This window comes from Seriola lalandi, unplaced genomic scaffold (assembly GCF_002814215.2).
Source record: "Seriola lalandi dorsalis isolate HSWRI2012SDOR001 ecotype SW California unplaced genomic scaffold, Sedor1 jcf7180002054680, whole genome shotgun sequence".
In the NCBI taxonomy this organism is placed as follows: domain Eukaryota; kingdom Metazoa; phylum Chordata; class Actinopteri; order Carangiformes; family Carangidae; genus Seriola; species Seriola lalandi.
In genome coordinates, this window is record NW_019525233.1 from 2,153,411 (window position 1) to 2,167,741 (window position 14,331).

Sequence of the window (14,331 nt, forward strand, 5' to 3'; positions counted from 1 at the left end):
TTCGTGAAGCTGAGTGATGATGGTACAGGTGATAATACCCAAAGTCAAAATGATATAAACTTGTACTATTTATTAAATAATAAGAACTTCACTCTGTATAAGAAAAAGAACATGGGTCCATCAAATGGTGCTTTAACACACAATAGGTCTTTATAAGCAACTTTAAAGAACAAGTATTAAAAATACATCTACTATCCTGCAAAACTTACTGTTAAATACAGTCATTCAATTCAAATTACAGAAAAAGATTATTTATCATACATTCAACAAAAACACTGAACAACACTGTTTCCTTATTCTCTGTTAATGTTAATCAGTGAAATTAAATACAATTTTAATTTGGTTGGAATGAAAACCTGCAGCTCTTAATGGCACATTCAGTGCAGCCATTATTTTTCATGTGCTGTCTTCACTGAGCAGAAGCTGCAATTAAAATGACATCTAGATTATCATCTCATACAGAAAGTTGAAATACAGATGAAGCAACGATGACAACTTGAAATAAACGAATACATGCTAATAAACACAATAATTTATCCCAGTAACACGACTGAAATGGTCTCCATGGCAATATGTAATCCATATCTAACTGTGTTTTTCTGTTTAGATGGTACTGATCTACAGTAACACGATGTCCACTATCATCCATACTCACATGAACTCCTTCACCTTCTGTTTCTGGCTTCTGCCATTTGTTTATGGATAAGATTCCTAAGACGACCAACCCAAAGGCCACAATGAGGAGGCCGAGGGAATTCGCAAACTTTGCTTCCACAGGCAGCGAGCTGTACGGCTCACCGCTGCTGCCATTACTGCTGCAGACAGAGAAATTCAGTTAGGAAAGTCATTTTTTTATGCATGGATAAGTTTCTGGCACACTGATTTACAGTGCAACAACACTGTTTTCCAGTTGAAATGAAAGACGACAATGTGTTGTCACCAGTTGCATATTTGAGCACTCACAGCGCGAGCAGCAGTTTCTCATTGATGCCACTGATACATGAGGTCAGACTGAGGATCAAGATTGCTTTCCCCATCCAGACATGGACAGGTTTCAGGTTGCGTCGGAACCACAGCGAAGAACAAGGGAACAAGAAACCAGCCAAGCCGAGGATCCACTATCCATCAGCACGGTGGAATGACAAGAAGGGAAAGTGTTTTTCTAGCAGTGTCAGCTCTTTGTGTTCAGCAATACTTTCAATAACGTCAATTAACGGTGTGTAAACATCTGTCATGCATACCTGAAATGCAAACAGCGCTACAGTGCAGATGCCCACCCAGCTGTGCAGAGAGTACAGGTCGTTGATGTGGAAGCCTCTGTGGAAGTCGAACACGGCGCACAGGCCCAGGACGGACAGAAGCAGAGACAAAAGCATCAGTCCGGCGTGCACCAGCTTCCAGGTGTACTTCCTCTGCCTCCAGGTGAACGGCACGCGATACACGACAGCCGCTGCAGATGCACACACAGGCAGAGACGGTTGAGATATACAGTCTGTCTTCTTCTGCTTTTAATCTCAATTCCTGAGTATTATTACAACTTATTGTTGTTGTCATTTAAGGATGAAATCGAGAAGTCCTGATATTTCCACTTACATTTTACAGTCAAGCGGATGCATTCATGCAGTGAAAAACGTAATGAGTTCATTGTCTGCATAGATTCACTTCAGTTTCCCAGGTATCATGACGTCTAATTAAAATAATAACAAAATCCAGAGTGAAAATACTTCTGTCAGCTGCAGCGAAAAATAATCATCAACCTGCTGGATCTCGCTTTTCATTCACAATTGTTTTAGTACAATATGTTTGTACACTATTGATACACCCCTGCACACAAATTGCATACATAAAATGCCCTGAAATATAGGTGTAAATATAGGTTGAAGGGGCGTTTTGAACTCACAAGAGATAGATGATCAAGATCAATGCTGCAGAAGCTGCACTTCCAGTCAAACAGCACAAACACTGGATCCTCCAATTCCCATAATCCAACACAGTGGCGTCTTTTGTTAGACTCACCCTGCCTGGCAAATGCCCACATATTTCAAACCTCCACACCTCTAATATGTCACGCAGGCTTTCTGTTCAAAATTCAAAAGACTCACAACCCAGTCCAAGAAAACACTGCCGGCCTCGCTGTATCAACACAGTTGTTTTCTCAGACTTTGGAAATCTCCCCTCAGAGCCACAGAGGACATTAAAGAGCTGCTTCCACAGAAAACCTCTCTTTCCCTTTTCCTTACAGCTCAAAAGCATCACAAACTCCATCCTCCAAAAAACACCTCTCTGAAGCAGTTCCAACTAAAACTGAACATCAGAACTTCCATGGCAGAGGATTCGTTATCATTACACTGCGTTCACATCAGGCAGGTGTTCCCAATAAAACCGGTTAACTGAGTGTGTTTACTTACCATTTCCATAGAGAACGACCAGCCCGGACACCATGAGCACGGGGTGCCAGTTGAACTGCAGGGCAGAACCGTCCCAGGAGAAGCCCCCTCTCCAGAGTGAGCTCCAGCAGATCACAAACAGCACACAGAGCAGGGACAAGCACAGACAAAGGGTGTAGGTGAGGTAGAAAAACACAGACGACCTCATATCTGTGTGTTTACTTTGCCGACACATCGTCCATCAGGAATTGTTTCTGATCTTAAATAAGTCTGGTGGTTAAAGGAGGGGAGGTCTAGAAGGACGGGACAAGGAAACAATTTTCCCTGCTTTGTCCTGCTCTGTCTTGTGTATTAGTCATAGTCATCAGCTAAAAGCAGATTGCAGGTTTCATAACTTCACTTACTTTTCGCTGGGTCATGTTGATTCGCCATGGACCGTGGATTTCATGTTTATTACACAACAAGCCGACTGCAGCATAAAAGTCATAATAAGACAGATTTATGGAGCACATCCTCCTTAGGTTCCAAAACTGAGTCAATACTTTCAGGCGATGTTCAAAGGCAAAAGTTATGATTCAACTTTAGCTCATTTTATGACTCAACTATATAGTGGAAGAGATAAAAACATAAAGCATTTAAAAAAAAAAAACATCTGACATGACAATGACTTAGAGATGAAGTGAACATGATCAGATATGTGACCTCTAACTTTTACTTGTTGACGGACTAAGGTGTTATGAAGATGTTTGTTTTTTGTTTTATTTTTCCTTTTCTTTTTCAAAGAAACCATGTGAGTGACAGAGACCCCTTAGCATGTCATCTAATTTGGCACAGGCCTCCAGTGCGAATAAAGGCCCCACAGTTTAGTGACAATCCTGAGATCTGGGTGAAGGCAGATGATCACGCAGGGCCAGTCACGCAAGTAGAGTCACGCCAAATGAATGTGTAATCTCATTTTACTTTGTAATGACAAATGCAAAAAGCAGGAAGACCGTGAAGGTGAGAGACCATTTTATTGCAGCCATCGTGAGAGCGATGTCATGTTAACAGCAGTAAGGAAATATTCAGGTGACAATGACATAATGCAATTTTCCACTTTTATCATTCGCCTGAACACCTGGACAAAGGTGTCACTCTACACGTCGTACAGCAGCACAGTGACTGGAGCGCTCAGCGCCATGTTGTGTATGATTTGCTTGGAGCAAATGTTTTCGTCGTCTTCGTTCTCCACAAAGATGGACACGAAGTGCTGAGCCTCCCAGGGCACTTCCTGGGTCTGTGAGGCCAGCACGCGGATGCAGTCGATGTCCTTCCTGAAGATGAACTTCTTGTCCTGGGGAAGCACGGACGAGATCTTCTCATCGCCTCCGGACTCGGAGGCGATGAAGGCGTCAACCTCCAGAGCTTTCTCTGTGACGAACACTCGGACGTTCCTCTTGCTGTAGTTGCTCAGCTGGCACGCCGTGCTGGTGTTTCCCATGTTGTTGTTTATGTCTGGTGTGATTGGTTGGGACTGCGGGGCGCGCTGGAGGCTGTAGTTTAGAAAAACAAGAACATATTCTGCATAACCTGGATTTAAATCTGTGCATAAATTACATTTTCTTATGTGACCCACCTACACACCTTTAATAATTATATATATTTATAATTTTATCTTTAAATTGCATCATTCTTTGTTGCACACTAGCCTTTATGCAAAGCCTGAAGAGCATGCTACCTGCATATTGATTGATTGATTGATTGATATTTATGTATTTACAGCCGTGACTGTTTTTAAGGCAAAATTCTGACATTATCAATATAAAGTAAAATAACTTTTCCTTTCTGGTGAAGAGAAATATGTACATAAGCATGTTTCTTAAACTTTCAAAGCATATGTTCCAAGTCTAAAGAAAGAGTCAAATAACCAACGTTTTCTTCTCCACATACAAGAAAACACACGTCACTCATTTTCTATTTACACACATCAGTTAACAAAACAAGTTAAGTTACTATTTTAATCTCTATTTATTGCGGATTAAAGACGGAGTGGATTCTTACCTGCTGACACGACGAAGGCAGAGTGACAATAACGCACTGTGGCTCTCTCCCTCATCTGAGCAAGTGTGTGTTTTATGGGCAAAGTCTGATAACATGCAAAAAATTTGAGCCCGGCCGCAGCACAGGGCAATAAACTGCGTGCACCTGCTTCATAAGAGCAAGTCATTTTATACTTTCATGTTGCTCGCAGACGCCTGTGAAGAGATAAAAAGAGTTATTGTTAATATTATTTATTGATCAATGTTTGCTGTACACTTTGAGGATATTTATGTTGTGTATGAGACATGTTGCTTTATTCTATTTTAGGGACAGACTTTACAGATGTAAAGTTTTTTAGCATCTTGAAAGTTTTCTCTCACTCTGAGCTCCGTGTTTCTGTGCTGTTGGGGGGTTTTGCTGGAAAGGAATTAGAAATACATAACCAGATTCATTTAAAGTGGAGAAGCTACACACCTCATTACATTCTCCTATAAGGTTTAGCACTGTGAGAGTGAAGTGAGTGAAGCCTCTCTGTAATTACAGCACCTTGTTAGATAAAGCCGAGCTGTAATTTGCTGCCTGGTTTGCATATACAAAGTGGAACAACGCAGTAAAGATAAAAAAAACAAAAAAACATTGCTGTCAGGTTTATGCTGCCTTCCAGCACTTATTCTCAGCACAATGAGGATGTGGCTGCTGCTGCTGCTGCTGACGTCCCTGCTCGTCCCTGGGCTCAGTCCCCTCGGAGACGGGGACGGGGTCGTGGGTCACTACTACAGCTGGAGTTTGTGCAGAGAACTGCTCCTCAGTGGACGGATGACTCCCGGAGGACCAGGGAAACTTCTGAACCAAGCTGAGCCTCACTGCATGTGCATCCAGAGAAGCTGTGTGTATGTTGCTGTGCACAAACTAAGGACCTCCCCCTTCTACTTGGCATATGAAGTAGACGATGACAACGGGCACAGTCTGTCTCATCAGGATGTGACAGAAATAATCCACAGGATTCATATTCCAACAGCGGTATGCCTGTTTCAGTCAATACTGATGTGAATCTGTGGCTTTTTGTTTCCACTGATGTTTTTCTCTCTACAGGTGTTTCCTGATAACTACTGCCACTATAATCCATATCTTCCATGAGCTGTTATCTATCAACATATTGTTTATTTTTATCTTCTGACATGTTCTCCGTTTTGCTGCTCTCTGCTGCACACATGAAATATCAGTGTACCGGGTGGGATTGTTACAGTTGGCAAGCGTCTCCCAAAATTACACATCTAAAAGCATGAAGCCGATGATTGCACAAACAGCAGCAACCTGGTTTATTTTCCCACTAATTTCACACCGCTGATACCAAGAATATCTGACACACAGCACATTTCAGCACCTGTTTAGAATATTCATGAGGCAGAAAAGCATTTTCAAGTAGTTTTTTCCAGCTAATGCTTTAAACTCAGCGAGAGAAACTTCACCCTGAGATTCCCTCTACGTATTTATTTGAGATGTGAGGCAGAAAAACCTGAGCTGCTGTCAAGTAGAGTACTAAAAATGAAAAGCAGAGTAATATTTCCTTATGGTTACACAGACATAAAAATAGAGTTACTAGAAACAGTGCAACAGCTGTGGAATGTGAACTAATCCCTTTAAGACTAATCTCCTCTCTATTGGCCCAGATAACAATGAATGTTCTGCATGGTCATTGTTCTGTGTGTGTGTGTGTGTGTGTGTGTGTGTGTGTGTGTGTGTGTGTGTATGGACCACATGCCATTATGGTAAAGAGACCAGGCCGAGCATGGAGAAAAACATTCAAAAAAGAGCCATTAAAAGTTAAAAATTTGCTGGCGGCTCTGTGAGGCTGCACAGAGCTAACTACTAACATCGCTTACAATGACAATGCTAACATGCAGATGTTTAGCAAGTAATGCTAACCATTCTCACTGTCTTAGGTTTTCCAACCCTCCAATATAAATTTCAGTCTAGACCAGTGGTTCCTGACCTGTGAGCGCTGCAAAGGTTTTATAAGTGAGTTAAATCATTCGCAAAACTGCAATTTTGGTGAAAAGATTTAATTATAAAAAAGATATATGTATATTTAGATTAGTGTATAAATGTAGATATATATATTTAAATGTTAAAACAAAATTATCTTTAAAAAATGTTGAAACTCCTTTCATTGTTTTGTTTTTTTCTTTAAACCTGTGATAAGCCAGTGATGGGAACTTTTATGTTGCTTCCACCGGACTACATTGGAAACTTGATCGCTGTCTCAGGCTGATTGCGCGATAAGAGATGACATCCATGGCAAAAACTTGGCGCATCTGAATGGAAAGCTGGTTAGCAACAGGAAGAACGAAAAGGAAGAGAGTCTGGTAGGGGTTTTCTGTCTAATTCTACCTCCCTCTCTTGTCTTTCCAGGTTGTTTCTCTTCATGCAGAGAGGAAAAGTCTCCCTTTATCTCTGAAGTCGGATACTCTGCTAGCGATGCATGCTATTAGCAGAGCCACGCCAACTAAGCCCGGAGGTGAAGTCAGTCATTTTGCCATGGATATAATTAAAGATCGCCCTGACTTAAGGTCTTTATGGTTCCTGCATCATCACACAGCTCCCTCAGACACAAACTTTCAGGCTTTCTTACTGCAGAAACCCGAGAGCAGGACACCAGCCACCACTGTTCAACAGCGGAAAGCGACGCCAAAGAGATACTGTGCTGCTACAGCTGTGGTTATTTCCTGTCGTCTTAAAGAGGGTGACATAAAACCAGCAATGAACATTAAAGAAATATCAGAAGAAGAGGTGGCAGGACCACAAATAAGGCAAAAAGACAGCACACAGCGAGAGATGGACATTGAAGTTCTCAGGCAGTATGATGGACAGTCTTCAAACGCTTTAGTCGATCAACGTGACATTGTCCAAACTGCTGCTCTGCGCTCTGGCAGCTCTTCCGTGAAAGCTTCAGATACATCACAATTAGAGACACAAAGAAGTGAAGCCAGTTTTATGAAGAAAAATGAACATTTGAAGCCGATTACAGGCTCAACTTTGCAAGAAAGTCTTCAAAAACAGCTTTCTTTAAAAGCTGCTTCTAGTGTTGACAATAATGATGATGATGATGATGATGGATTTCACATTAAGAGGCAACTCTTGTTGGTATCCGGAGAGAAGAGAGACTCCATAAATAGGCCGCAGTCTAAGCTGAGGGCCACTCAGGATGATAATAAAGAAGATTTCAGCGGGAGGATAATCACAAAACAAACAGAGCTTCGGCGCCCAGAAGCAGGAAGCGAAACTGAGGCATCACATACAAATACTGTTGAAAATGGAAACCAGAAAAGATTAGCACACATCCTACAAACAGGCTCTACGAATCAAACAGATAGTAACAATGTCGATCACAAAGAAACGCTCACTGAGCTGGGAGAGGAAGCCTTAATCACACTGTTCCTTCCAGACACAGAGACAGAGACACAAACAGAAAGAAAACTGGTCCTGAAAACAGAAAATAGTTGGAAAATAGTAAATACTCCTGTAAAGGAGCCGGTTGACCCCCCATCCATGAATAAAGTTATAAAGGAAAACTTTATTATTCAGGCAGATGACTCAAAGTATGAATGCTTGAGAGAAACCCTATTTTCATTATACATTTATGCAATAGATAGAAAAGAGAGAATAGATCTGAAACCAGCAGAAAGTAAAGTTAAAGTAACGACGGCGCCTGAGCAGGTCAAAGAAACCACAGAGGAAACACAGCACGCAGAGACTAATAATAATACGCCTCATGAAAATATGAGCATAAATCAGACTAAACAAGGGGAAAATGTGCCATCAGAAGAAACAGTCATAACTCCACCTCCCTCATTCCACATTAGGGAAACAGTAACAGCAAAAACAACAGAGCACACAGCACAGACAGCGACAGGAAACATGGAGATTAAACAGACGATGCCAGGATCGGAAGTCCTCAGTCATGGCAGCACACAGAGAGCTGATGGACGGCCAACAACCACCATGAGTCCGGAGCCCGAGACTGACACTGAGCCCGGGTTTACAACGCGTACGACAAGGAATGCTGAATCTACGACTGGAGGGTCACATTCAGGCCTCAGGATGAGAGAGGATATCACCAACCCCCATGAAGCCGCAGAGAATAAAGAGAGAGAAGAAGAGCCAGGAGTGACCTCATTCTCATTTTCACAACCTCTGGAAACAGCCCAAACATCAACAAACCGTCTTCCACCAGTACGTGAAGCTGTGGAACCAGACTTCTATGAAAATCCTTCTTAAATGAAAGGAATGTGTGAAAAGTGGGCCACTATTTATTAGCACAATAACTGCGTGGAGTCTAAAGCCCAAAATAAAAAAATAGCACATAACCCCCAGTAATAAGTTAAAATGTTATTTTTTCATTTGATTATTGTAAAAAGATGTATATTATTATTATTATTATTATTGAGGTTTGGAGGTGCTGGAGGATGTGTTTTGTTTCCTTCGCACAGATCCAGTGTAGGAGCCATCAGGTTATCAACACGCATTCTCTCCTTATGTCGCGATTCAATATCTGTTCATGGAAAAAATAAGAATGGGCTGAAAAAAACCCCCAAGATATTCATAAACTTGAGAAAAGGAAAAACAAAATAGACAAAAAGATATTCGAAGGCTCCTCATTAACGCGCCTACCACACCTCTAAATCACCTCAGCCTATCAGGTATCAGCTCATAATATTCATCTGGATAATAACATAAAAACACATGATGGGCATAATTCAAATCAGACATTGCATAAATTCAAATAAATAAAAAAAGGCCTAAATTACTAATAAGGCAAATATGCCAAATGGTTGCTACAGCCAGGCCCCTGTTTCCAGTCTTTGTGCTAAGCTAAGCTAACTGCCTGCTGGCTGTAGCTTCATAGCAATCTGTTCTTCTAGCTCTCTGCCAGACAGCAAATAAATGTATTTCCCAAAATGCTCAAGTTTAACTTTAAAGTAGATTAGTTAATAAAAGGGGAAATAGAAGTTTACATACACAGATATACTGTATGTGAAATACAATGCACAGATAAAAAGATTAAAAAAAACCCTATATCCAACAGGAAGGGAGAATATACTGTAACTGGAGATAAAGCTGCTGCAAGTAGGATAAAAAGTTTTGAAGAAGAGCAACCAGAAATGATTGATTTCTAAGAGTGAAAATGGTGAATTGTGTAATAAAACCGTAATTTATTAATTCAAAAAATGACTTTCAATCAAATTTATGTAGCGTGAGATGAAATTGAAGCATGTTTCACTGTTCCTGCCCACATTTCTTAGCACTGATGAAAGTTCTCCTCCACAGTCTGCAGATGACAGGGCGCCACCGTGCAGAGGTTTAATACATCGCACTGAAGCTGGGTGGAAACACTGCATGGAGAGATTTGCAGGAGCCGGATCAAAGCTGATCTCCTCGAGGGAAACCGCGGGTGCATTTAAGGAAACAGGAGAGCTGGAGAAAGGCCATGATGACAACCTGCCTGAGGATGATGATGGATATGAACGTTTCTATTATTTTGATGGAGTACTGAAAAGAGTTCAAAATAATTACTACCCCCACTACAAGAGTGAGAGGAGAGGAAAAGGAAAGAAAGGAGACACTAGTGAAAATCTCCTCAGTTACATCCACCGTCTGACTTTGAGGAATAAATTCAGTCACTCCACTGACCATAATGTGCAGAGAGGCTCAGGCTAATGCTTGAAAATACAAGAAAAACTCAGGGTGGCTGAAATTAAAAAAAAAAGAAAAGAAAAAGAAAGATGCAAAATACAGAATCACAGTTAATCATTAACAACGCTAATTGTTCACTAAGGATAGCTTCACCTGCTGGCCAGTAAATGAAATACAACGTCCTGTTTGAGTAGTGGAGTCAGCCATGTTGGAATTTCATTGAGTGTAAAGGAGGAAAGTAAGGAGGCAAGGAAGTTCAGACGGCGCAGGGAGGACTTATATTATTAAACTATTATGACCCCGTCCTTCAATTTAGCTATACTTTATACTTTTACTTTTTGTAAGCGCTGTTTTATGATATGTTGATAATGTCCGTCAAAGTAGCATAAAACACAACTTCTACCTCTGTTATATTATGTTATATTAGCCTTCATGGATTTGTTCAGTTAGAGCCTTTCTGTTCAGGACATTTACATCATGACAGTGTTTGTACATAAAAATCTAATTATTTTGCCGTGTTTCATCAGTTTGAATGTTAAATAATTTATATTTAATTTATATATAATTTATAATATTTTGTATTTGTTTCCCATGACTTTAAAATTGTGCTGTAAATTGTTGTTGTCGTGTGTCAGAATCTGGAGATTTTCTGTGAATCCAAAATAAAATTAGTCATACAGTATCTGTGTATTGTGCCTTATTTACCTAATTTGGTGATTAAAGGGTTAAAGGTAAATAGTGACTCAGTTATTTATAAGTAGGAGTTTTCAGGTCTGGTATAAGTCACAAATAGAAAACATAAGGAATAAAAGGGAAGTTTAAGTTTCTTTTAGGCATCCCTTTTGTCATGATTGGACACTTGTAGTTCTTGGCTGTGGACATATTTATATATTACTGCATAAGTTTATATAATTTAGTCAATCAATAATCAATTTAATGTAAAATATGTAACAGATAATAAACCTTCTCATCTCAGTTAATCCTAATTAATCTGTGATCTTCTTTGGCATGTTTCAAAAAATAAAAATCTGGTAGAGCAATGGTTAAAATGAATGTATAAATGTTTGATCTGCACAACCCTGGACGTTTTTACAGGTGAAAACATCAGTAATTTCAAACAACTCAAACAAAAGTATCTGTACAAAACATTTATTTGAAATTGACATAAAAACAGCTTTTGTTGTATTTGCATAATTTAAATCTGAAATCCTTGACAAGCAAACAATAACTAAGGGGGGAAATGGCTTAACGGTAACGCTCAATAGAAAGTTTTTACACAAGGGAAGTTAATTGAACAACTTAGGACTTGCAATGAAATATGTAAAAGGTAAAAACACAGAAAGTATATTAAAAAAAAGAAAAAAGAGACATACACTCACACGAAGCCTATTCAATGCTACGCTACTGCAGGAGAGGCAGGACAGATAAAAGGCTATGAGCTGAGAAATGGATGTGATAAAAAAAAAAAAAAAATTAAAAATTAAAAAGTGAGAATGTTGAGTGAGAAAGCAAGTGTATAGGGTCCCTAGAAATTGATGCAGGCTGTATTTTCATTGTCTGTCAGTAGATGGCAGTGCCAGCACTGTAGCATCACTCTTCAGCAATAATATATAACTCTGTAACTCTTCACTTTATACATCAGAGACTGCAGGAGAACGGGCAAATTCTACCTTACAACGTCACAACATCAACAGCAACCGCTCTGGTTTGCATGTTCTGCTGTCCTCAATAACTTCATACCTCACTATAGTCATGTTGGTTTGTTAAAAGTGCTGCATATAAACTACATATGCATATTGTGAGGCTTCAATGCTCTCTGGACATTTATATGTACATGGGAAGGAATTTGGGGGAAATAAATCTGAGCTTCTTTTTAAATCCAGAAAAGATTTCCTTCATCTCGTCTAACTAAGACAAAGCAATGCGTACCTGCACCTCAAGTCACCACCGACATGTACTGAAGGACTATTCGGTCAGTCGGTGGACTAAAACATTTTCTGAGACTGATTTCATTCCAGCTCCAATTTGACACATTCTGCTCTCAGCATCGAGAAAAAAAAAACAAAACAAAAAAATAACCTCCGACACCGTGACGAATGTCGCCTAAATGGAAACTCATTTGTGAAGAAATGGCACATGTAACGCTGACAAATCGACTGTGTCGCGCTGAACGCAGCGCAGCGAGCGGGGACAGAGTTTTCAACAAAAACGCTACTACAACTTTCACCCACACCTTGAAACATTTTGATGTCAGTCATTTTGCCCTGTAGCTAAAACATCATCACCACACAAACAGACAGTGTGCTTGTTCTCCAGGGTCGCTTTTGGCAATGATATAAATAATAAAAGATAATTATTATTCATTACAATAAATATATTAATAAATAAAACAACCTTTGAAGTTTTCCAATTTGCTTGAAAACATTGTGGAAACATTTTTACTAAACTATAAACAGCTAACAGAAACAGCTTGTGAAATTCCTTCTCCAATGTCGATGTATGAGTCGTAACACTGAACATTTAAAAGACTGGACGAAAAACATCTTTACAACGTGACTTGATCGGAAGAAATCTGACATGGACATGAAAAAAAAAGAAAAGTAAATTTAGATTTTCAGATGGCATTGAAGAGGTAAAGTTTATGATTAGTAACGTTAACTGTTGCCATAACAATATTTTCCTATCATTAGTCGAGAAAATGCTCATGGACTGTTACATACGGTTTCAGAGAAGCCGAGATCTAAATAATAAAAAAAAAAAAACAAACATAGCATGACTGTAGTTTTAAAATCCTACATGTGCCAGAGGTCAGTGCATCAAAGAGGCACAGTATTAGTGACATAGCTAATGCCACTCCTACAAACCAGTGTATATCCTTGTCTCCAGGTGGTGCACTACGATCTGGGTAGAGGTGCGTGACACCCGCCCAGAGACATCGAAGCTTTCAGTATTTGGCTGCATGTCGCTTCATTAGAGGCTGAAACTTGCAGCTGTTTCTGCCTGTGGAAGTTGACACCTTCACGTTTCTCCTGCTCTTTTAAAAAAAAAAAAAAAAAAAACCAAAACAAACAAAACACACATTTTAATGGTCGTCTTTGGTGGTAACGCTGTTGAATTTGACCACAAAACTTCTCTTCTTCGTGTTCATTATTACACCTCAGTATTTGGCAGATAGTCAACATCCTCAGAGCACTGATCAATACGACTTGACCTTCCCCTTTTTGTGTTTTTCTTTTTTTTTCTTTTTTTAAAACTACTGGCTTTTGAATACATGGCCGGTCAGCCACAAAGAGGTAAGCCTGTTCGTGAGACACAGTGTCCACTGACTGCATCTATGTGCTTTATTAAGTTTTTCTCGTGCTGCATTTTATTCACCTGCGGCCCCTGTTCCTTCAGCTTTCAGGGCGTGTCTGCGTGCTTGTAGTAGCCTTTCTGCAGGGCTAAGGAGGCGATGCTCTCGGCCGAGCGCCGCTGGTCCATACTGAGCAAAGCGTCCAACAGGTCGTTGATGTCGGCTTTTAGTCCACGCCTCTGCATCCAGCTCTTCAGCAGTTCATAAACTTTGTCACTGGGGGTGCCGTTTTCTGCGATCCGGATGTGATTGTCGCTGACTCCAATCAACCTGAAGAACTTGTTATGGATCCGCACGTCCAGGTACTCGTCGAACAAATCAAAGCTCTTCTTCAGGGATTTTTCGGACCCTTCAAAAACACAGATAAATAGGCACGTTTAGTTGCCTACACCATGAAATCTGGATGAATGTTTGTCCAAGTTAACCGTCGCGTCTACGTTAGAGGCTTTAAAAACCTCATGTGGAAACAACATACACATTGTTTCTACACGAGTTTCAGGACATTCAGCACATGTCGGTACATTTTCCTTCGGGGGATACATACATAAAAATTTTTAACAGAGGCTCAAACAAAGCTGTTGAGCCATGTCTTTTTTAATTTAGCATGAGAAAAAGAGACAGCATGTTCCAAACCCCCGAAGGCTCAGATATGGCCTGACCGTCATGAGATTATTAATCTATCAGGCAGCTAATGTGAGATTTTGAGGAGATAATGTTTATTTGACTTCCCTGTGGACTGACATGAACTACAGCAAACTGTGTGGTTTTCTGCGCATAGCTTGCAGCCTTTTAGGGCAAATCAAATGTCATGAAAAATAGCTTCATGAAATGAGTAAGAAATGTTTCTCGGGAGTAGAAACCCCCCCCCCCACTCCCCTC

The 14,331-nt window shown here is 40.2% G+C and overlaps 4 protein-coding genes across 8 annotated transcripts in view; 1 reads left to right on the top strand and 3 right to left on the bottom strand.

The window, feature by feature from the left end:
• Nucleotides 1–125: 125 nt before the first annotated feature.
• LOC111666833 (lysosomal membrane ascorbate-dependent ferrireductase CYB561A3-like) lies at nt 126–2,649 on the bottom strand. 4 transcript variants are annotated; one of them, XM_023422340.2, is made up of 5 exons: nt 2,409–2,649; nt 1,242–1,450; nt 964–1,118; nt 656–812; nt 126–423 (listed from the first exon to the last, which is right to left on the bottom strand). In XM_023422340.2, the coding sequence occupies exons 1-5, from the start codon at nt 2,620–2,622 to the stop codon at nt 397–399; spliced, it is 762 nt and encodes a 253-aa protein (XP_023278108.1). In that variant the 5' UTR covers nt 2,623–2,649; the 3' UTR covers nt 126–396. The 4 variants fall into 4 exon arrangements, with proteins under 4 accessions (XP_023278108.1, XP_023278107.1, XP_087034364.1 ...); XM_023422339.2 differs by having other exon boundaries at nt 656–815; XM_087178238.1 differs by having other exon boundaries at nt 126–812.
• Nucleotides 2,650–3,381: 732 nt separating this feature from the next.
• Nucleotides 3,382–5,200, bottom strand: LOC147818202 (uncharacterized). The gene is made up of 2 exons (XM_087178249.1): nt 4,428–5,200; nt 3,382–3,919 (listed from the first exon to the last, which is right to left on the bottom strand). The coding sequence occupies exons 1-2, from the start codon at nt 4,520–4,522 to the stop codon at nt 3,523–3,525; spliced, it is 492 nt and encodes a 163-aa protein (XP_087034375.1). The 5' UTR covers nt 4,523–5,200; the 3' UTR covers nt 3,382–3,522.
• Nucleotides 5,094–10,782, top strand: LOC147818203 (uncharacterized). The gene is made up of 3 exons (XM_087178235.1): nt 5,094–5,426; nt 6,792–8,639; nt 9,660–10,782. Exons 1-3 carry the CDS (start codon nt 5,094–5,096, stop codon nt 10,122–10,124), a joined length of 2,646 nt encoding a protein of 881 aa, XP_087034361.1. The 3' UTR covers nt 10,125–10,782.
• Nucleotides 10,783–11,233: 451 nt separating this feature from the next.
• Nucleotides 11,234–14,331, bottom strand: part of tnfrsfa (tumor necrosis factor receptor superfamily, member a) — a 21,026-nt gene continuing 17,928 nt past the window's right edge. For both annotated transcript variants that reach the window (XM_023422335.2, XM_087178236.1), the window contains exon 10: nt 11,234–13,801. In XM_023422335.2, the coding sequence (XP_023278103.1) occupies nt 13,500–13,801 (302 nt within the window). In that variant the 3' untranslated portion in view covers nt 11,234–13,499. The remainder of the gene's footprint in view (nt 13,802–14,331) is intronic.